The 23,486-nt window shown below is 37.8% G+C and overlaps 2 protein-coding genes across 5 annotated transcripts in view; one reads left to right on the top strand and one right to left on the bottom strand.

The window, feature by feature from the left end:
• Positions 1-104: 104 nt before the first annotated feature.
• The window catches only part of LOC139964988 (nephrocystin-3-like), a 30,083-nt gene continuing 6,701 nt past the window's right edge, over positions 105-23,486 (bottom strand). Inside the window, exons 1-21 of one of the 3 annotated variants that reach the window (XM_071967115.1) lie at positions 18,925-19,009; positions 17,542-17,913; positions 16,672-16,797; positions 16,076-16,205; positions 15,557-15,679; positions 14,677-14,804; positions 12,744-12,919; positions 11,477-11,684; positions 10,869-11,036; positions 10,172-10,390; positions 9,368-9,511; positions 8,513-8,610; positions 7,733-8,045; positions 7,286-7,450; positions 6,107-6,198; positions 4,973-5,196; positions 4,352-4,443; positions 3,286-3,524; positions 2,515-2,727; positions 1,785-2,025; positions 105-1,275 (exon numbers count right to left, since the gene is read on the bottom strand). In XM_071967115.1, coding sequence (XP_071823216.1) covers positions 880-1,275; positions 1,785-2,025; positions 2,515-2,727; positions 3,286-3,524; positions 4,352-4,443; positions 4,973-5,196; positions 6,107-6,198; positions 7,286-7,450; positions 7,733-8,045; positions 8,513-8,610; positions 9,368-9,511; positions 10,172-10,390; positions 10,869-11,036; positions 11,477-11,684; positions 12,744-12,919; positions 14,677-14,804; positions 15,557-15,679; positions 16,076-16,205; positions 16,672-16,797; positions 17,542-17,862 — 3,816 coding nt within the window. In that variant the 5' untranslated portion in view covers positions 17,863-17,913; positions 18,925-19,009 and the 3' untranslated portion in view covers positions 105-879. Of the gene's footprint in view, positions 1,276-1,784; positions 2,026-2,514; positions 2,728-3,285; positions 3,525-4,351; positions 4,444-4,972; positions 5,197-6,106; positions 6,199-7,285; positions 7,451-7,732; positions 8,046-8,512; positions 8,611-9,367; positions 9,512-10,171; positions 10,391-10,868; positions 11,037-11,476; positions 11,685-12,743; positions 12,920-14,676; positions 14,805-15,556; positions 15,680-16,075; positions 16,206-16,671; positions 16,798-17,541; positions 17,914-18,840; positions 19,010-23,486 lie in introns of those variants that run through there. The other 2 variants (XM_071967113.1, XM_071967116.1) reach the window with 2 other exon arrangements.
• The window catches only part of LOC139964990 (uncharacterized), a 52,625-nt gene continuing 48,998 nt past the window's right edge, over positions 19,860-23,486 (top strand). The window contains exon 1 of one of the 2 annotated variants that reach the window (XM_071967122.1): positions 19,860-20,150. The gene's annotated coding sequence lies outside the window, so the exon portion shown is untranslated. The remainder of the gene's footprint in view (positions 20,151-23,486) is intronic. The other variant, XM_071967125.1, reaches the window with a different exon arrangement.

Here is a 23,486-nt window from a genome sequence, read left to right as displayed (position 1 = left end):
TTGCTTCAATAAGTGAAAGTATCTCCTGTTTGGTATAAAGTGTAAGGCCTCACATGTATAAGTAGATATAATATATAACAATAAATATGTATTAAAAAGAAAGCCTTAATTATTCTGTACTTATTCTGATTTTTGTTGTTGGATGAATTTTTTTCAGCTTGAAGATCTTTTAAATGCCCTCCCCAATCCTATCCAGCACATAAACCTTTCATTTAAGTTTATTATAAACATCGTCAAAATAACAGTGAACCCCTTTAATTTTGTCAAGAAATGGATTTGATTAAGAGACCTCAGGAAACAAGTTCTGGGTATCCTTCTATGGTCACTAAGTTTAGTTCCAGTTTCAAGGCAAACATTATTACTTTGTTCACAAATTTTTGCTTTATAGTTCTGTAAAAAATTGTTTACTCTTCTTACACTTGCTGTTCCTCCTTTGAAAAAAGCTAAGAAATTTCCAAGCAATATTTTCAAAATACACTATACCTTGTCAGTCCACTTTTGGGGAACTATCCCAACCCTTTGGCTATGGCTACTAACCCATTCAATGCACCCCTCCCTTCCCCTCTTCGTACAGCTGCCCTGTGGGATTCATACGCTCATTGTTCTACTGACCCCATATCTTGCTCAAGGTTACCCTGACAAAATACTCCAGTCGTCAGCATATTTTGAACACGTATAAATAAATGGTTGATTAGATAATTTTTGGGAAACAAGTCAATTTCCTACGGAGGTCGACTCCTCTCATTACCATTCATACCATTTTTCTTTGCAAAAGTTTTACAAAGATGAGTATGGTTCATGATACCACCATGTTTACTCTGCAGAATTCAACCAACCCTTCCCCCACTCCCCATAACATCCGACCCTTTTCTGAACGGATCACTTCTCACTCAATGGTCTGCTAACAGACACAGACGTGACGCTCGACCTCCTCGATGCCAATCGACTTCCTCCCGAGATGCTCATCATTTCCTTCATCTCGTTGGCTCGCTTGTACAGCTCTGCTGCCCTCTGTTCGTTTCCCTTTTCGTAGTGCAGCACGGCCAGGTTACGCAGGATCTCTGCCACTCGTGGATGGCGGGGTCCGTAACAATTTTCGTAGACGCTCAGAGCCCTTTCGAACAACGGCAAGGCGTGAGCGTGGTTTCCTTGCTGACAGAACAGGATGGCGAGATTGAGGAGATCCGTAGCGACGTTCGGATGCTCGGTCCCCAGACATGCTTCCTTCCTCCTGATGGAATCTTTATAAAGCATTTCTGCCTTTTCAAATTTACCCTAAAATCCAACAAAATAAAATAAAACTGTTAGCAAACTGCTTATCCAGTAGAGAGCCTGTGTAGGAGAATGTGTAAAAGTAAGTTGGCCTGACTTTTCGATCCTAGCATGATCTTCTTCAAAGGCTAAATGACAAGTAACAGTAACAGAAGGGACAAAAACACGCACAGAATACAGACAGGTTAATGAGCTATAAAATCCAACAAAACATTAACCTTGATCGGACCTATTTCGTAAAGAGGGCAGTATATCGGGGGTAGTATATGCTCAATGTGAGATGGTTGATAAGTAAACAAATCAAGAATTACAGTCTTTGACATTTGGTGTGAGCCTCTTGTAATGCATGAAAAAATGAGAAGAAATAAAATAAAACAAAATTTGAAAGCCAATATACATCGTCATTAAGGAAAACATGCATATTCACAAGGTGTCGTATCATTAAGGGTGCATTAAAATGACTTCTTTAAAAGTCTGCGAGATCCTTTCTTTACTGTGTCAGAAATTCTTACCTGTTTCTTGTAAAGAGATCCCAGATTCCTAGCAGCCATGTTGGCTATCGGGCTGTCCCTTTCGGGGATTTTCTTGCAGATGTCCAGCATTCGTAGATACACACCCTCCGCTTGTTCCAGATCCTTGGCGGTCTCGTAGACGGTTGCCAAGGTACCCAGCGGCTGGAGAAGCTTTGGCGTTCGGACGGAACCGAGCCGCTCCATGATGGTGATACCCTGCATGAGGTGCTCCTTAGCAGATCTGAAGAGGAATATTTTATTGAATTTGGAAGGTTAGAAATGTCACTTAATCAAACCACACACACACTGCATTAATGATGCATGTAATGCCTAAACAGATGTCGTAAGTTGGCCAAACACTGACCCGAACTTGACCTACTATTTGATAGTCTTGAAGTTCAATGGTGTTACAACTTACCCCCAACATACTGACAGATGTATGCAACAACTTTGTTCTTGTAGCTCGCATGCAAAAATTCCTCTCCTGTGATTGGTTACATTTTGTTAATGACTGGACAATTTTACTTGTGAATCGCTCTAATCATAATAAATAAACAAAATATAGCAAATCATCAACAGAACAACAGACACAATTTTCTGTTCTCTACCAAATGTGCTACCCAACCCTAGGTTGGTACCAATGAAATTTTTTTTAGGCACACAAATCCAGTTCATATCAATGTATATGTCTGAAACCATTCCCCCCTTTTTGTTAAAACTCAAGACTTACTCCAAATCTTGTTGCCATAGAAACAAGACTCCTAAATCAGCCAAGGCTTCAGCCAATGGGACGCCCTCTAATTTCTGGCATTGTTCCTGTAGTACTTGAATCCTCCTTTTAAGGTTACCCTGCCCCCTCTGTGACTGAGAACTGGCCTCCTGAGATGCCACTTCCTTCTTCAAAGTAGCCGATTTCTTGGTCAGAGATTCGACCATATCGTACCTACACCAAGAATTTTCAAAAGTTCAAATCCCATAACAAAGAAGAATGTGAATAGGTTTTAATAGAAATGTTTCAGTTTATAGCTGGATTTTTTATAATGAGCCTGTCACAACCTAGTGATAACATTCTGGAATGTTGAAGAACCCTACGGTACTTGATGAAATGAACTGTTACTTTAGTCCGTCAAATTCAATCCATCATTGGTGGCATGAAAATTCAAAGGTTTCTTAGTATATTAAAACTTTTTTCTTAGGGGGGGGGCTGAAACAGTTTGAAAGGCAAATAACTTTCTAACGTGAAGCAGTCAAATAATCCAACAAGAAAAGTGAATAACATAAGCTCGACCAAAATATATACAGATTAATCAATCAATCCATGGAATAAAATCGATGTCAGGCTGTGTTAATACCTTCTAGTTTTCAGCCACAAAGTTCCCTTCATTGAACTTAAGTATATCCAGAAAGAAAAGTGAAATAAACTAAAGTCAACCCAAAACTAAACAGATCAATCAATCACTCCATCGAATGACATAGATGACAGGTCTGTTTCGATACTCACTTTCCTTGCCGTTTGTACAGAATAGCCAGAGAATCGAGTGCTTTCGTGACCCACTGCTGGCAAGAGGCTTCACACATCTCCCAGATGTATAATGCTTGCTTGAAGTAAGATTCTGCAGAAGCCACCTTTCCCCACTGGATGTGTAGACTACCCAGGAGATAGAAACACCGACCCACGCTGGGGTCGTCTGGATCGATGGCTTCTCGAACCTCTAAGGCCCTCTGAAACGCCCAAACAGCCTGCAATGACGACAAATTTTGTAGTGTCATTTTTCAACATTCTCTTTCTTGAACTTAGGGATAATCTACTGGCTGATTAAAAAAATTTGCTGGAAATGTTTCTGTGCGACTTTACGTCAACACCACATCCTCACAGCATTTCGTATGGTAAAGATAATAAATTTATTCAAAATTGATTATATTTTGTGCAGACATCTGGCAACAGCTGAGAAAATGATGTCACCATGGCAACTGAGCAGAAAATGTTTTGATTTTCTTTATAATGTATATATATATAAATATATATATATATATATATATTTTATATATAAATATATTTCTACTAGAAAGTTTTTATTTTGATGAAATTCTTCATACAGAGAACATTTACAGTTAATTTAAGCAAACATTCCAAACATATCACATTTTCATGGATAAAATCACCAAGAAAGTTTATAATAGGAAAGCTTTCGAGAAACACATGCCATGACATCAGACTACCCACTGCGATCTACTTTCTGGAGTAAGGGAGGTTTTAGCCAGTCAAACTTTGTTAGATCCAATCAACCAAATCTCGGGTTTGGGACAAAATATAAAATTGGGGAAGAATATGAAATATTAATTTCTTTACGATAAATGTTACATTGTCTGCTACTGGATTTATACCTTAAGCCACTAACACATGAAATTTGAACTGGTATGGATACACATTTCCAAAATGGCGGTTACTTTTGCATTTGAAAGTATTATTTTTATTTGTTATTTTTTTTATTTGGTAATTTAGAAGTTTAGTCCTATGCATATCAATCAGAAGACATAAAATAATAAAAGTATTTCATAAAACTTACCTGATTTAACAGCCCTAGATCCTTGGAGAATTTTCCAACCATCTCAAAGAGGTTAGCAACCTCAGGGCAAGGAGTATCATTCAACGCAGCAGCTGAACAGACCAGAAAAGGATTTAGGATAACGTTGAAGTGGTGGCATTGTTGTCAACTTGTCAAGTCAGTATTATTTGTACTGTATCAGATGAGAACTGTATGGGGGGGGGGTGGGAAGGGGGAGTGAGGGGGTTTTACAAATTTGATGACACACTTCTAGAAAATTTTATTTCAATTCAGTGACCTACCTAGACTTTCCTCCATTAGAGGGTGAAGAGGGGGAATGTGGAAGGGGGGGGTCACATTGCTAGGAAAGATCAACATCTAAACCATCGTGTATAACTGATGAAAATGCAAAGATGAAATTACTATCAACTTTGCTTGAGGCAACCATTTAAAAATTGAGACAAAACAGGGAGCTTGATAGAAGTAAATATCAGTGAATATATGCCAACTAAAATATTACAAGACTCTCATATCTTTTTAAAGTTTTGATATAATGTGGACATTTGGTCAAATCCCAAACATTTTTGGGCCAACAAATAGCCAAATTTTTTGAGAGTTCTCAAATACAGAATTAGACATTACCTTCTTCCATTCGCTTGATGATTTCAAAGTACTCTTTTGAAACGGAAAGCCTGTCCAATCCGACGGTTTGCCAGCAATTCAATATATCTGCATACCTCCCTCTCGTGTAGAGGATTCTAAATACATCCACGTTGCTGGCAAATTCTCTGAGCAGAGGCAGGTTCTCTGAAGACTGTAACAACCCTGGAAGCTCGTCGCAAATGTGGCATGTGGCATTGTTTGACCTAAGCAGTGAAAAGCAGCTAAACGTGTTCACAAAGAGGAGTTTCTGACTAATTTTTTTTATATTTTGAAGAGAAAAAAAAGCCCACAAGATATACACAGAGAGAAATGGTGTTAATTTCCTGGACATCGGTCCCTCGACTTCAACAAAGCAAAACTGAAAATTTGTAGAATGCAAATTTCATCAACATTGTCGAAAATGGGGCCCACTTTTGTTTAAACTTCAAAAACCATTCTATTGCTTACATTCAAAGCATTTTTCCTTCATTGGGACAATTTATTACCAAACTTATCTTAAAGGTCAAAAGGGCAAAAGATCCAGGATAATTTGAGCGAAGTTTAAAAAGCTAAACTCAGAAGAAAAAAATGTTTGCATTAAAAAAAAAGGTAGTTTTCACTTTGTCCAATTTTGGTATCCGACTGAAACAACTTGTAGTTTACTCGCAAATGGATGATCTTTGAATCTTGTCAGTATCGATTTATTTTCATAGCTTAATGCATTGGGTAATATTACTGAGTTCATTAATGAGTTCACTGCATATTCTTTTCATGACGACTGGCTTTCTCTTTATAAATTCCATGACCTTTTCCGGGAATTCTATAAATGTCAGAACTGTGAGGCAATTATTTGAATTAGAGATTAGACCGATCCCACCCGATATACCAGACGTCTCTGTTCATGGACATGTGGGGGGCGGAGGGGTTTGGATGAAGGGCTACAACCCCAGTGACCTGGGTCAACAAGGGGCCTGGTGAAATATTGGATAAAGTATAAGGTGTTCTTATTTTCCTATGAATATAATTAAAGAAAAATAGAATACTTCAAGGTCCTGTGGAAATAATTGTCCCCAGGACCTGATCTGTCGCTTGATAAAACTGTACACACTAATCAATCACCGTCAGTACACCTACCTCACTGCCTTCATATAGTACTCGGTCAACTCATCCCTTGAGAGAACTAGCTCCTCGTCAGGAGAAAACAATAATTGCACGGCAATCCTAGCCTGAAAGAAAAAAACAACAAATAAACAAAGATATTACCACATAAAAATAGTACAAGCAATACGTATGTTTTTACTTTAGACTGGAATTGTATGACAATGTTTTATAAATATTCACTAAATTTTGTACTTGAAGAGATGTACATTAATTAATTCCTTACTACAATATTACAATATTTTACAATCACTTAACAAATGTTCATAAAAAATATTGACATAGACTCAAAGAAATCTGCATAATCTGGCCTGTCATTTATAGTGCAAAAAGTTCATACAACGTTTTTCGATATGTTTTGTTATTATATGGCAATGCTGCAGTTCCTGTGATTTGTAGACTGTACTATACCTATGTAGTTGCCTTGATCAGACACTGTAGTTGCCATGGTAACATGTCAAATTGCGGCCATCTTTCTGAGTGAAACCATTTAACACTACAAAGCCTAAATGGAAACAGCTAAGATTGAAGTAAGTAAACAACGAAGCATCGACTGTTTGTCGTACCACTTTCATGACATATTACTGAAATTTGCCCATTTACCAGAACGATGCAACAAATTTAAATCCATCGGTAAAACTTAGGAACATTTTCTCCATGCATGGTGCACACAGATTCCAGACCCTACACAGGGAATATTTTATCCAGTATCGCAATGCAAACTGCTATACAGAAAGGTCAAGTGGCTAAACAAACATAAAGCTGTATAGAAACTTTCTACAAAGACGCTATAGTATCCAAATGAGACAGATATCAGAGCCTTTGAAAACTGCTACACAAGACTTGAACACTAAAATATTTCCTGCTACAAATATAAAATCTGTCTTATCCTGGTGCAATCTAACATGGATAGAGTCCCAAATAAGCTACAGTATGGCTTACTGGTCCCTGGGTCTATAAACTAAACTAATCTTATTAAATCATCAATGAAAACAGGAAATCGAAGGATATGACTAAAACCATGAAGCAGAACGGGAGAGTTCGCCATTTACTAATTATTATCCGTTAGAAAGGACATTTGCGCTCTCTACCATTGCGTACTCGCTGTATACCATGATAAACTGTACTCATTGAAGGTACTACGATTACACATACCTGTTTGTAAGCATAATTTAAGAGTCCGCATTTCACCGTCAAAATGTATCTATCTTGAAGTTCTTGACAGACAGGAGCCCATGTGTTCCAGGTCAGTTCTGGTACGAGATCGAATAAAGCCGATTCTGGAATGCCGTTCTGAGACACCAAAATCAACTGCAATGCCTGAAAAGAATTTAAAGGGGAAGAACTTTGCCATATTCTGTTTCCATTACAAGAGAAACAGATTATTTGGTATTTAGGTAAAACAAACCAAGCATCTAAAAAGGTTGTTGCTTCAAACCCTGGCTCAAAATTGAGGTGTTTATCTTTTTCTTGCCTAAATTAATTTCGATACTTACATAAAAGAGTTTTGTTAATTACTTCTCTCCTGAACTGAAAAAAGTTCCTTTCAAGATAAGGAAAGCAATTTGCCAAAACATGAAATCTTTCAAACGTGTAACTTACCTTTCTAACGTGAGGAGCTGCTCTACTATGTCGTCCTAAGATATCTTGAATCAAATATTGGTATAACTGCTCGGTGTTGGGGCAGTTCAGACATTCCACAACTTCCTCGTCTGTCCATCTCAGATTGGAGAGGAGGGCAGACATCAGGACAGTCAAGAACAGAGGATGGACGGCATCGCCCATTCCGCACCTCTCTAGGACCTGCCTCTCCATGTCCTCTGAGAGATAGGAGTCCTTCTTTAGAGGGATAGTCTGGAGAAACTCACTAATCTCTTCTTCTGATAAGGGATCAATCTCCAAAACTGGCCAAGACCTGGTCGAACAGAGAAAGTAAATTATATTTTAAATGTTGCGGTGTTAAATGTTGAATGCAAGAAAAGCAATATTTCTAAATTAGACAATCACATTGGGGTGGGGGAAGGGGTGGGGTAAGGGGTGGGGTAAGGGGTGGGGAAGGGGTGGGGGAAGGGAGGGGAGAGGAAAGATAAGGAAACTATCCTCTTGATTTAAAATGGTTCTACATGTTTGCCTTTTTAAGAAGTGATTGGAGTAAATTAATTGGGGAAAACAACATTTCAAAGCAAAGGATCCATCTTCAGAGACTTGAAACTTTATAAAATCAATTTATTGCGAATGTTGTCATGAAATCTTAAGTTCAATAAAAAGAATTAAATGACATTCCAATCTTGAGGACTACTATCACTAAGGTCAATTTTTTTTTTTTCTCCTCTTCAGTTTTCCACTTCTGCAGTAACATCAAACAGGGTTATAGACACTCACCTCCATACTTTAGGGCATGTTTCTACCTGAGCTGAGATGATCACTCGACTCTCCACTGGAAGAGGATCGAGAAGCCAAGCAAGGTTATCCTCACATGTCTAAACAACAGAATTGAATTAAAAACAAAACGTTAATCAATAGGTGACTATCATTGAAAATGCTAACAATGATCATTCCAAAAAATAAAAATAAAATAAAATAAAAAAATCATTTTTATTCTCACGAGGGCAGGTATGTACAAGAACTGACGTAAACCAAACAATGTACAATCGGCTTTGTATATAACAGTTACCACTGACTGTGTAACTGGGCTTTGAAAAGGTTTGAAATGAACTGAAGGAATTCTCAAACCTGAAGGAACTCTCAAAACCAAAACAGGAGAGCATTTACAGCAAGTTGCAGAAAACTAAATTTGACTTTGTAAAACATGTATTACATGTGTGAGTTAAGTTTGTAGATATATTACAGTTTCCCCTAGGGCTACTATTCTCTTAATTAAATCAAATCATTGTCCCCCTGATTAGTGAGAGGAAAAGAAAAAGGTATTAAAACCACATTTTACATGTTTCTTGGTAAATGTAAGACTTGTAATTTGGGAGGTGCCAAGGGTGAAATGTTATGTGAGATACATGTGTGGGTATACAGCCTACATTTTACTTGGTTCTTGGTTAGGGTGGTGGGAATTTGGCTGGGAAGGCACATCGGATAATGGGTGTGGAAATTTCATAGAAGGTTCATAATACCCCCCCCCCCCCCCCCAAACACATACACACATAGACAAACATAAATCTCCTCCACTATATAGGAAGTCCCAACAAAATCAATCAAATGCTTGAAAATGCTTGAAAAAAGTACCTGAAATCGATCTCCGGAGTCAATGACCAAAACCACTCCATCCGGCAGGTTAGTTGAGACCTTTTCCAGCCAATAAGGAAATTCTTCTAGCAGCCTGGATGGGTCAGAGGTCAAATTCTGGGACGATGGCACTATCTGCATCACCTGTTGTTGAATGAGAAAAAGTAAAATCCAAATAATGAAAAAAATATATGTGTGTATATATATATATATATATATATATATATATATATCTTTAATACCCAGTACAAGTAAGAGGAGAAAAATAAATTCTCATTCCAAAAATAACAACAGAAAAGGACTTTCCCATTTTCAAATTTAAACAGTCTTGGAGGGAAACTGTGTGTTTGTCATGAGAGAAACGAAAGAACATGAGAAAGCCACACAATCTAGGCTTTACGTTGTTTTATATGACGAAAAGAGGACAAAGTTGTCACAGCCTGGGGGAGGGGGACCATGTTCTCCATCCCCTTTGTGGGTGAGCAATGACTAGGCACCTAGCATCCATATTGAAATAGTACCATAAATGGAAGTTACAATGCAATATGTCTTGTAAGATCAGGATGGTGTGACCATTTGCCTTTCTGTGCTCATTGGAGTAGCTAGATGGCCAAATCACTGTCAAAACAGCTTTTTACTAAAAACTTTGCAACTTTTTACAACTTTGTCAGAACTACCTAAAAACCTGGGAATTTTTCATTCTTCCAATTTTCAGATGTTCACATAAGATAGCAATGAGAGGACATGTCCGGGTAAATCTGGATGCATGGCAAACCCTGGCTAACCCTCGGTATCCCGACTCACTTGTGATGTCAATCTCTGTATCATATTGACTACGACCGCACTCCTGCTGGACGGTGATCCCACGAAGTGATATAGGACCAGGCAAGACGGATTCCGCTTCACGTGATTGGACAGCCACCTAGCAAGGAGGAGGGATCTACCAGAACCAGGCCCTCCTAGGACCAAGAGAGGCGGGAGAGGACCAGCTGCTAGTATGTGCTCATTGAGTCTATCATGCAGCTAAAATGGAGACAAACATATAGGGAAAGTTGTACAGGCTGTATCAGCAGTGTCATCTGTATCCATTTTTAATTGCTAACATGTTAAAACAATGTAGGGTTCCACCCCCCCCCCCTCCCCCCTTCTACCACTTCAAAGGGCTTCAAACAAACTAATACATCATACTATCAACATTAAAAGTCACATTCAAATTATTTACACTCATCGTTCATTTTTGTTTTTAATTGTGGAAGATTTGCTCAAAGGTCTGATGACTCACATCACAGGTTATCGCAGAATGTGCATATTACACATAATCTGCAAACAAATACATTCACCATCATCATACCTTAGTAACAAAAACAGCCTTCAGAGATGGGAATTTGATGGGCTCTCTTTGCATTCTGTGTATTTGTAAGTTGCTTTGACCTTGAGGATCTTCATGTCTCTTTCAAATCTGTTCATTTCAAAAAAAGATGCCAAATAAAAGAAAACCTACCTTACTCACGCCCAACTCACAAACACAGTCCAGGGCCGCTACCAGCGTTTGTTGTTGTTCATTTTCTCCGTACAGATCCCACAATGCACCATTTCTTGGGCCTTCCATTACATCGGATGGTACCCTGCAGGCTGGGTATACCTCTGATGTGGTGTCATGACCTAGTTCCTGAAACAAGCAAAAACATACATAGATTTATGTCATGTATCAGACTTCCGTCCGTAAAGTAGTAATTTACCTATTTCATGTTTTGCGCTGCTTAAGAACTTCTGTAGGATGCATTGAAGATAGGGTCGTGAAAGCAATGTGGGACACAGAATATTTAACCCCGGGCAGTCCGTTACCATAGAGTATTCTGAAATGGTCTTTAGTTTACATGTATTAACCTGGTTGGACAAATCAACTTTGCTTTTACACAATCGTTAAAGAAAGTCTAGCTTGTCAACGAGATAACTGGTAAAACTTTTTGAATGATTGAAAATATACAAACAACAACAGACTATAGGACGGAAATGAAGAGATGGCATAAATGGACAACTGAGATGATTTAATAGTGGTGGAGGAATGGAACCTTTTTTGCACGAAATAAATTTAAAACAAAATCTTACCAGTTTCAGCAGCTTTTCTATCTCCAGATAGAGTGAATTCAACTTCCCTTCTAACGTCAGATCATCTTCAATGATCACAGCAAGTCCTTTACTTTTAACTTGTCTCGAAAGAGTCGTAGCCTGCTCTGACATATTGTGAAACAAACAAATTGTCTTCCTTTCTCCAGGATTGCTAAGGTAACCCAGATTCAGATCTTCTTCTACAAGTCTGAGGATGAACAAAGGTAAACAATTACACTAATGATTAAAAAAAAAGGAAAAAGAATATAATATTGATAAGAAATGAAAACAAAATCGACAGCAAACATGAGATTGATTATATCAATTCATAACAATCGACATTATGATAATATGCTATATTGAAACATCTCCACATGAAAATATCATCACAGCTCATCCAGGTATTGCTGAGATGGCCACAAAGTACCGACAAGGAATATTGGGGAATGTTGTAGCCGAAAAATAACCTAAGGTAAAACTTTCCAGTGAACTGTTAAACATGAAGACAATGTTATTTCTTCAATGCCACATTTATGTGTTATTTCAGAAATGCATTGAAGGATTAAAATAACATTTTACTTGACTTTTGAAAAGATGGTTCAGAAAACAATCTTGAACAACAGTAGACATTTCAGTCAAGAGTTTTAAATGTCCACAAATGAGACTTAAGATACATTTGCCTTTAAAGCTTTGCGGACCTAGGCAATGTCTTCACGGGGTTGGAAACCTTGCTAAATTGTCCTGCCAATATGTTTGCTACTACTGGTGATTTACCACTACTGTTTGCGAAGCCGACAACCAATCACTCACCCATAAATCAGGATATCTTACGATGAAAAGAAAAGACGGTAGAACACTCTGCTGATGTTCTCTTTTCTTTCTCTTCAAACAACTCTTGACTTTTTTAAACTTTTCTCTTTTACTATATTTTTTACTTATTAATTTACTTATTTTTTGGGCAATTTGAATTTCTGCAGGTACCATGAATTATCTTTTTTTCATATGGGTGGCCAGTCTCCTGAGTCTCCACAAATAATTTAAAAAAGTTACAGACTATGTGTTCTTAAGCACTAAAACAACAAGTTAAGAGTATATTTTATCCTCATGAAATTTTGCTCGGAAATTGGCAACATTATTATTGAGGCAAACACGATCACTTGTCCTAAAAGTTACATCCAAACGGTACAAGAAGCTCTATTGATATTAATTATGTTGGATTTGTGCATGTTATAAATCACCATTATTATTATTATTAATTACACCTCACCTGTCAACCTTAGACACAACCGCCACTAATATGTTGGATCTCTTGATTTCATTCCTTCTGACCTCATGCATATTCATGAATTGGTCTTCCTCATCCTCTGTATGTCCAGAGAATGACACCAACGAAAGGAACCTGTTTTCTTTTTCACAGAGATGCCGGAGGTTCGCCTCCCTTGACTGGCAAAAAAATAAACGATCAAATGGTGAAATTGGTGTGTGTAAACTAGTTGGAGATTTTTTTTGGTTACATAATTCTTATATTCCTTTAAAGTTGCCTCTTTATCTTTCTTTAAGTATTACCTTGGACATGATTGTAATATAAAAGCAACTAGGCAGTGATATGCTAAAGCAGCACTGTGACACTTTATCAATGTTTGGCAACTATTTAGCCAAACATACCAATTTTTTTATTCCTAACTGTAATTGGTCAAACTGAGGCTCTATCATGTAAGCTTGTCTGTCGTTCAAAGATTAGCTATTTAGCGAATAATTAACAACTCGCACTTCATTTTAAGTACTTTTGCGGACGGACAATTTTTGTTGTTTGAAAAGTATTGATCAAACAAAAGCTCAAAGGAATCTTGAGTAACATACCAACCGATTTCCTTACATTATGAGGAATCAGGCTTTTAGAGTTGAATTACAGGGCAGCATTTTTGATTGGATTACAGACCAATTTACATACATTAACACAGCAATTAAGGAAATTTCTAAATTTGTCGCAATTCCGCAATGAGTAACTCTTGCAGTTTTCGTTACTGCATGATCAAAAAGGAAATGGAATTTCCTAACTTTGTTAAAACTAAAAACAAAAAACTTTGAAAAAGGTTGTGGAACATGAACCAAAGGGGTGGCACATTTTTTTCCTGATGCCAAAATATTTATCTACAGTTCTTGGAACTTGCCAGCAGATATTAAGTTTATATTGTTTCTAACTTATAGTCTGGGCTGAAAAGTTTGATGACTGCTGTTTTACGGCTAATATAAAGCTGAAGGGGAAAACTGGTAAAACTTCAAAATCAACCTGCAGCATACCTTAAAACTCTACTTTAGTAGACTGAATGATACTTAACAGTCAACAAAACATAGTAAATAAGTTATATATAAAACCAGCAGATGGATGGGATTTCAATTATACATGGGATACTTCAAACAACTCGACTTAACATTCAAAGGTACTTGGAATTAGCAACTTGACATTGTTAATATTAATCCTCTTATGTATTTGAAGCCTGTAGACTTTCAAAAGTAATACTTTGAAAAGCACTTGGACGAAGAGATATTTTCTTCAAATAAAACATGACATGAAAGTTAACGTGTGATGAGAAAACTGTCTTACGTATGCATTGTGTCCGAAATATGAAGCTGCAGGGGCTGCAAAATTCTCGGCAGTAAGGCTGAATCAGCACAAACACCAACTGCCTATTGTGTGAAATTATGCAGCCTGGCTGCAGGATGCTGCAGCCCCATTCATCGTGCTACTTTGGACACAGTGGTTCATCTTGTTGATGCAAGCTTTCACACACACCCCTGCGTGTAGTGAGTCCACTCTGGTACTCATATTCTAGCATAGCTGCTTGTAGGCACATTCGCCCAGGCTTATAGATTTATACTCAAAAGCATTTATAGATACTAGCGCAAAACCAAAATGCTTGTACTCATGCTTAGAGCTTTGCACTCATATTCTGTACTCTTAACACAGAGAATTCTACTTGTACTCGTACCGATGCTGTAGTAATCTTACTACAAGCACCCCTTTTAGGCCTGTCATGGAACACATGCAATTCATGGAAATTACCGAGCTGACGGTATCGACAAATTTTTGCATTTGGGAGTCCTCACTTTTGAAAACCACTTGAGAGATGAGTTGCTTTCTATGTAAACACTTTTAAAAATTTAATTACGACATGGACCCTCTTGGGTTTGATACTGACCTTTAGAAATGACAGTACATCATGTGACAGATCAGGTGACACAGAAACATAAACTCTGATCGAGGACGGTGAGAAAGAGAAAGAAGTCAACGTCTGGGCGAAGGATAGAGAAGGAAGGTCAGTCCACGCTGAGAAGAGAAAAGGAAGAAGCAAACGGCTCATATCGTTAGAAATTTTGAAAGACTTTTAAGAAACTTTATGACATTGATAGGCTTTGGGAAGATTCCTATAGTTCTAACTTTTACCTGCAAACTACAGTTTTAATAAAAAATGCCGGTGGGTCTCCCACGATGTTGTTTAACTCACATTTCTGCCCATCACAACCCTAAAAATCTAAGGGTAAACTACTGCTGGGCAAGTTTTTAATGGTTTTCTGGTCGTACGAGATGACCAAACTTCTGTTCCGACAACCAAAACCAGCTGTGGAGGTTTGTCCGTGAGACCGACTAGTTGTTACCACCAAGTTACGATTGCATTGTAACTAAATATCCGCAAATACGATAAATTGGTATCCACCCCAAAGCTAATGGTCTATTCACCAAACCTACACATCTATCCTACAGTGTACATATTGATATTCTATTCACCAAACCTACACATCTCACATACAGTGTAGATACAGTGTACAAACTTAGCGCGTGTGTGTGTCTGTAACATATGTACGCATTTGAATTCTGACTGAGGATTGAACAAAGGAATTCAAAGTCCCCAGATGTCATTTGAAAAGTATCACCATGTCCTCTGACAGAATTTTATTGTTCAGGGATATTCACATAGGCCAAGGGGGTGCGGGCAGGGGTTCTCAGTCTGAATAAAGAACACACTTATGTGTGTGTATGTGCAACTCATATCAGAATTTTTTTTTTTTTATCTCTCTTACCTCTACTGGAAGTAGGGAATCCTTCAAGTTCATCAAAAGCTCTCCGAAGAGACTGGAGTTGGGTAGAGCTCCCGATCGATGGCTCGCTCTGAAGAGACGGCCACAATTCTTGAAATCTATTGGCTGAAAGATGACAATAGGTTGGTGAAGGATTAGTTAGAAAGAAAAAAAACAATGGCTGGATAAATGACCTAGTCCGTACATTTCCAAACTAAAAAATTTCATATTTTTTGCCACAGTTAGGACATTTTATGAAATGGAAATGTAGTCAATTGTGTTTGAAATGTAGTGTTTCTAAATACTCATAAAATTGAGGGGAAATAAATGCAATGAACACTAAACATCCACACATCAGACATTTCATACTTTTTACTACATAAAACAATTACTCATCGTTTAACGAGATATGTTGTGACTAGCCCAAATATGAGTTGTGTACGGAGGCAGGGGAGGGACATGGAGGGGGTCGGGTGGGGGGTTGAAAGGACTGGTCCTTCCTAAATGCACACACTATCTCACCTTCATCTGCCAAATCTTTCCCTCTCATTTCTGACAAAGCCTCTGGGTCTACATGATGCAGTGCTCTTTCAAATTTTTCTTTTGCTTTTAGTAAATCTCTGATCTCACTTTCTTTGCTTTCCCTGAAAATCTGAAGAAAAAAAAAACAATAAAACAAGATTGTGTCTTTAGTCTTTTCACAGTTTATCTATCTATCTTTGACATATTTTGTTGTACAATTATACATGTAATAAAATCAGCCATTTTGAAAGATCTTGTTCGTTTAAATGAACACTAGAGAACGACTGTCACAAAGTCACTCATATTCATCACCCACAACTAAAAAAAAAAGAGAAAAATATAAGATGACACTTAATGTCCATTCCTCTTAAGCAGATAGTCCAGTGACAGACATTGTAACACTTTCAAATCTTAAAATGAAAAATACTCCTTGCTGTTAGTTGGACAAAAACCCCATCTCAATGTCAATATCTTGTGCATCACTCAAGATATGGTCGATTTGAATGAAACCTATATTTTCCTTTACAAGATCTTATGCGATCCACCACCTTATTATTATTATTATTGTTCTGTTTCAAATACTGTGTGGAATATACCTTGAACTGCTTCTGTACTTTGTTTCTCTCTGTCTCGAAGCTACTCGCTCTTTCCAAAGCTTGGTATTCTGCATCCAACGTCAAATCTCTCTGAGTTCTTAACTTGTCGCAAGTCTTTTGAAGAGCCTGTAAGAAAGAAAATACAAGATCAATTACAAATAAAGAGACGAATCCATCCTCCATCCTCTCAAAACCTATCCATCCTGTCTCTGTAGGTTGCTAGAAGAAGACACTGCTAGAAAAACTGATAAATGAAATGGTAAACAAGGATTGGTTCTTCATCTGTCCGATGGTACGTGGTATGTATGTTACTAAGTTACATGCAGTAATATAATTCACCATCACTGATTGCTGTGAATGCAACAAGTGTAAAATATCAATCGTTACACCGTCTACTATTACACAGTAAACACGGACGAGATTGGAAAGACAGTTTGAGGCACTTATTGCTCTCATCTTTGTACAGGGAATACTTTATCCGGGCATCGCATCATAAAAAGCTATGCAAAATGGACAAGTACCAATGCAAACTTGTGCAAAGATGCATTGCAGTTTTTGTGCAGTCAGGAACTATAGTATCTCTAGGAGACAAAGCTCAGAGCCTTCAAAGCTGCTATGCAAAATTTGGACACTAAAATTATTCTCTGTTGTACCGGAAATGAATATACATATTCAAAAGGAATGAAATGGGCACGAAATGTGATGCTAGGTTAAGGTTGATGAAGACATAAATGCCACCAAAACTCACTGATTTGGGTATTTATGAGCGTGAATACTTACATTCCCATCTCGTATGTGGAGCAGTAAACTGAGTGAGGCTTACTTATCCACCAACTCTGGGAAGGAAGCAAAAATGGGTAAACCGCTTACCTGTAACTCTGCTCTGAGTCGCCGGTTTTCATTTTCCAGTTTATTAACTTTCTTCAAGGAGTCTCCCATTTCTGCTTGTTTGCTGATTTTGTACATTTCAAATTCTTTTCTGATCTTCTCAACTTCTGTGTTATCCAACTCCACAGAAAATGTAGATCGGAGGCTGACACCACGAGGACGCCTTCCAAGAGAACCCACTGACCGAAGAGCACCCCCAAATGTCCTCCTAGGGTTCATCTCGATGGGGATACGTTTAACAACTCCTGGTTCATCTGACAGGTCAAACTCATCATGTTGAGGAAATGAGCTCCCACTACCCATTTCTTAAGGTTGATTGCCACAGGAATGAGTCACAACATTCTTAGAGAAGAGCTTTCGGGAGGAACACAAGTTTTGAGAGAAATGAAAATATCGTGAAATAATGAAAATAACTATTGGCCAATATTTATTGTGACTTAGAACCTGCCAATTCATTAAAGGTATAAATCTGGAAATTTTAAAAGAAAAACCGGGAGATTGTTACCCAAATTCTGGACATACTTAGGCAAAGTAAAACTCATACAGCAGTTTTAACAATCTAGGCCTTGTCATGTACAGATCTTATTATGAAAGGTTGCCCTCTAAAAATATATGCTGTCGAACGATGAGCAAGAGCTCTCCGAAATGGCTTCTTTGCTTTATTAGTCACTGCCTGCCACATAGATACATCAGGCCTAACTAGAATAGCACAGAATGACATATTTATGAATCTAAAAAGCCTGGGTCTCCTTTGTTAATCCATGTTTACAAAAATAAACAAATATTTTCTGCCAACACACAAGCTATTTTGTTAAATTGGTAGGCCTAGTGGATATTCAACCCATACTTAGCCTAACCTGGCAGTGGGATCATCATGGAAAAACAAGCCAATTTTCTGTGTAGAGGCTAGCAGTCCTTGTATTGTAATCATTTCTTCAGATAAAATGTGCACTGGCAATAGTAATTTGTAGCATAGGACTTACACTTAAATGTAGGCACCTACATTCTACTGCCAGCATTGCCCAACTTAGGCCTACATACGGTGCCCAACGTAGGCCTAGGTCTTACTGTATAGATTGCTAAAGTAACGTTAGGCCCAGTGAGTTAGTATCACAGTTTAAGTACAGTAGGGCCTACAGTACAGGCCTTAGTCCCCAACGTTAATTTCGCTAACGTTACTGAGACTGAGTACGACAACAATTGACATTAGAGTTTATCATCATCCTTAGTGCATCAAAAACTATAAAACACTACAAAGTGTTATCGAGTTCTTTATCTTACATTTGTCTTAATCTTATAGACGACTATGCTACGCTAGGTCCCTTAGGCCTCGACTTCGTCACCTCTTTACATTTGCACCGGTACCTTGTTTACTAGTTTTCTAATTTGTTATTTTGCTGCTAAGGTAGAACACGCCTGTTAAAAGCCCCACCAACTTACACACTTAATCATATCTTAGTACGTTTCGATAGCTGACTAGTTGGCGCATTCATGGCACACTCAATTTTCCGTATCATGACCGTACAGATATTCTGTTTGCTATAAGAGCCCGAAGAGCCAAGAAAAATGGACTTGTGATATAAATTTGACGATGATCACAATGCAAGGTGAATGGGGGTAGTAGATCAGTTGTTCGGTGTTTGGCTGTTCGTGCACAGGTTCTCTCTAGGGTGGTTTTTACTTAAAAAGTATCATGGCACAACCATCCTTTTCAAAGAGCTTTGAACAGTTCTAATGACGGATAATTGTAAAGTATATAGTATAAACTTGTTTTCCAATCGTGTATAGTTTCAGAATGTATGAATAAATAACAGACTTAGCGTCATTTTTGTGTATTTTTTACCGCGGCGGGAGAGACGATAGGTTACTTCCTATATCTCAAATTTTCAAGGAATAAAAGAATTAATCAATAACGTAAGTAGAGGCGTTTTGGGGGAGAACATAAGTAACTCGACGCTAGCAGATTGTCTGATTTCTATATAAATGAACGTTATTTTAGAATTGTAACATTCCACCAAAATATAATTGAAATTAAGTGACTGTGATATCAGATTGTGACGCTATGATATTAAATGACATCGCTCTCATTTAAAATTTCGCCGTCATCAATCATGAACAGAATGTCTTCAATAAGATTGGTAGGCTACGTTGCTGTCAAAATTGTCCCTTCGGGCGTTCCATATTGTTGTGGTATCCCTTGATGTGACATTTCACTGTATCCCCTACATAACTCGACTTAAAACTAAGACAAAGTATTGCGGATCTTATTCTTATTAGCTGCTGCTATTGTCTGCCTCTATAGCTTCTGGTGTCTACGATCTAAGCGTACTAACTACAGTGGCCAGCCGATCACAATACAAATTCATGCATGGCTGTTGTTATTGTCTGCTGTTGTGGCTGCTCTGAGTGTCTGAGCTAAATGTCTGCTCGTAATGGGTGCTAGCTTCAAATCGATAAAAACTTTTATTTTTGTAGAACACCTGTCATTCATGAAATGATGTCAGTCATATGGACTTGTTGTAAATACAAGGAACTCCTCGGTCAAAACTGAAGAAGGCGGGCAACAACTGCTGCTACCTTCCATAGCAGATGTACGTCTCTCCACACTTAAGTTGTATTTTTTTTTAATTTGTACAAGCAACATGTAGCCGCAACTCTGTTATTCACTACTGGAATCAGAAAATTTAGTGATAAGAAAGTTTATATATATTTTTAGTTTGCGTAGGCTATAGCACTAGTCTCACACTGTGTCTAACATTGCGTTAGTTAGAGTAGACCTACTGTAGCCTAGGCTATACGATAACAATAATAACATCAAATTTGCACATGGATTGTGGAACTTAAACTGATAGGTGGGACATGTTCGAGTTTGTTAATAATAGTGAACAAACACTCACTTCGGCATTTCTCATTAGTAGTGTTTTAGTGATAACCAAGTTGTGTCTGATCAGGTTCTGAAAACCAAGTCTAAAGCATTTAAAGGCATTGAAGACTCTCCCAAAACCGTGTGCCAAGCTCTGAAAAAGTTAACTTTCTGTTGCTTGCAAGTGAAGTTTTCTGCTTGTCGCTACAAAATGCAGACAGTAATGAAACGTGTTACCTTGTTATCTTTAGCTGAACCTGAGATGTCCATCGCTGTATCGTTTATACACTGTGCTGTGGTTATTGACCGCAGCTGTATGTACTGACTGTTGCACTAGTGTCTAATTACTGAAGGTAGCAAGGTGTGTGCGTATTTTCTGGGATTGATGGTGGTGTCTAACGCTTCTGTTACACCTCATTCGAAACTAGGTCAGATTACCGTCCTAGGTCTTCACACCCTTTAAATTTTAAGGTAGCCTACTGTGCACTTTCAGTTGCAAATTCGGAAAGTCTGTTTTCTCAAGTGTTTTCTTCAGTTATTTCCGTATAGCTACCAGGGTAAGACTGTGTAAGACCTTACCGTTTAACCACTGAGATGTAGCAGATGGTTAAAGGTTTGGATATTTTGTAGGTTTACCATAACTTTTTTGCAAATCAGAACAAATAGAGTGAAAATGTGTAGTAGTTGTGCACATATAATGAAGGTTAAACTACATAAATGTGCCAAAATATTGCAAAACAACTGTAGGCCTATAAAGATAGCCTACACTTTCAGAATGCATTAAGCAATGTGCAAATTCTCTAGTCATGGACAACTAGGCATAAGGATACCAGGAAACTTGCAATTCATTCCACAGTGTTTTCACTCCAGCCACATGACGTAATACAAATTTGACAGGAAGTGACAGCTCTTGGAAGGACAGAATATATACTAGTATCAGGATACAAGTAGGGTGCGTCAGTATATAAGCAAAAATAAAAAAACTCGGTACAGCATAAGCAACAGATGCAAGGGCTAAGATTGTGCAGAATGTGTACAGTTGGGGACTACGGGGAGTGGTTAGGTACACACGATAAAAAGTAGCAGCGGGAATATTGGTATCCTCGAGTTTGCGCACGTACTGTCTGGGTCGGTATTTTAATAAGGTATTATTTTTAGCGGGTATTCTAGGTTGTTTCGGATATTCCTGGTATTTTCGGTATATTCGTTGATGACAGATTAGTGGATACGTAATGCTGAAATTCAACAGATTTTAACCATAAGACTAATAATATCCTGGAGTAGATGCTCCGATTCGGAGTGGGCGAACGTGATGTAAGACTTTGGATTAATTATATACTGTAGTACCTCTGTTTACAAGATATATACATTGAATGTTCTGGATCTGGAATGATACTACTCAACTCCCCTAAAAGGGGTAAAACGAGTAGAATGTTTGTGCATTAACTTCCAACTATATGATTTTGTACAGTGGTTTCAGTTGGGCATTAAAGAGGCCCAAATACATTTCTGATTTTTATCCAGACATGGGCCAAGAAATTTGGAAAAGCACCGTAGACTATTTTCAGCGACAATCTCTGTAATGGAGACATTGTTAAACTCAGTACCTTCATTTGATTGTTATGATTTATTGGTTTTGGAAACAAGTTCAATCATTCGTAGGATCGGAAGAAATTTCCGGTCTTTTGAAAAGCAGTTTGTGGTTTTCTATTTTTAAATGAAAGAAAGAAAGACTGTCATTCAAAATGTGTTTTGTTATGTTGGAATATGCCAAGTTGTGAGAGGGTATTTAGGGTTTGTTACTCAAAATGAAAGTTTTGTCCGTCGAACTCAAGCAATTTGAAGATAAAGCATCATTGGGTAAAACATTGCGTACTGTACCGGACACAGAATCCTGTGTTCGTAACAATACTGGCACTATAGGCAAGTCGGCCCAACCCACTATCGACATTGCGTAAAAGGTTATTTACATACTGTAGTGGGAAAGGGTCGGAACTGTGTACCTTGCAGTTGTTTGTTATGATTTATTGGTTTTCAAAACAAGTTCAATCATTTGTAGGATCAGAAGAAATTCCGCTCTTTTGAAAAGCAGTTTGTGGTTTTCTATTTTTAAATGAAAGAAAGAAAGACTGTCATTCAAAATGTGTTTTGTTATGTTTGAATAGGCATAGTTGTGAGAATGTATTTTAGGGTTTGTTACTCAAAATAAAAGTTTTGTTCGTCGAACTCAAGCAATTTGAAGATTATGCATCATTGGGTAAAACATTGCATACCAAACGCAGAATCATTTGTTCGTAACAATACTGGCACTATAGGCAAGTCGGCCCAACCCACTATCGACATTGCGTAAAAGGTTATTTACATACTGTAGTGGGAAAGGGTCGGAACTGTGTACCTTGCAGTTGTTTGTTATGATTTATTGGTTTTGGAAACAAGTTCAATCATTTGTAGGATCAGAAGAAATTCCGGTCTTTTGAAAAGCAGTTTGTGGTTTTCTATTTTTAAATGAAAGAAAGAAAGACTGTCATTCAAAATGTGTTTTGTTATGTTTGAATAGGCATAGTTGTGAGAATGTATTTAGGGTTTGTTACTCAAAATAAAAGTTTTGTTCGTCGAACTCAGGCAATTTGAAGATTATGCATAATTGCGTAAAACATTGCGTACCGGACGCAGAATCCTTTGTTTGTAACAATACTGGCACTATAGGCAAGTCGGCCCAACCGCTGCCAGTTCCGATGATCCGATCCCTTTCCAACTACAGTAAGTAAATAACATTTTATGCAATGTCGATTAAAAAACCCAAGCTTCAATGGCTACTTTTGACAAATCATGAAGTAGTTTACACACAAAGGTTGCACAAAAAAAATTATTACTGACGCACGTGGTCAAGGAATTGCAAAAATTTACCCACGTCTGCAATGAAGAAATTACTCTGGAATGAATTCACATTTTACTTTAGCAGCTCTCAATGCGTGGAGAGAGCAAACATCCTGTGAGATGAAAAATATCACTAAACTACTTCTTACATTGTCACAAGTAGCCATTGAAGCTTGAGGTTTTAAAT

The sequence above is a fragment of the Apostichopus japonicus genome, chromosome 23 (genome assembly GCF_037975245.1).
Source record: "Apostichopus japonicus isolate 1M-3 chromosome 23, ASM3797524v1, whole genome shotgun sequence".
In the NCBI taxonomy this organism is placed as follows: domain Eukaryota; kingdom Metazoa; phylum Echinodermata; class Holothuroidea; order Aspidochirotida; family Stichopodidae; genus Apostichopus; species Apostichopus japonicus.
This window is presented reverse-complemented; position numbering and strand designations above follow the sequence as displayed.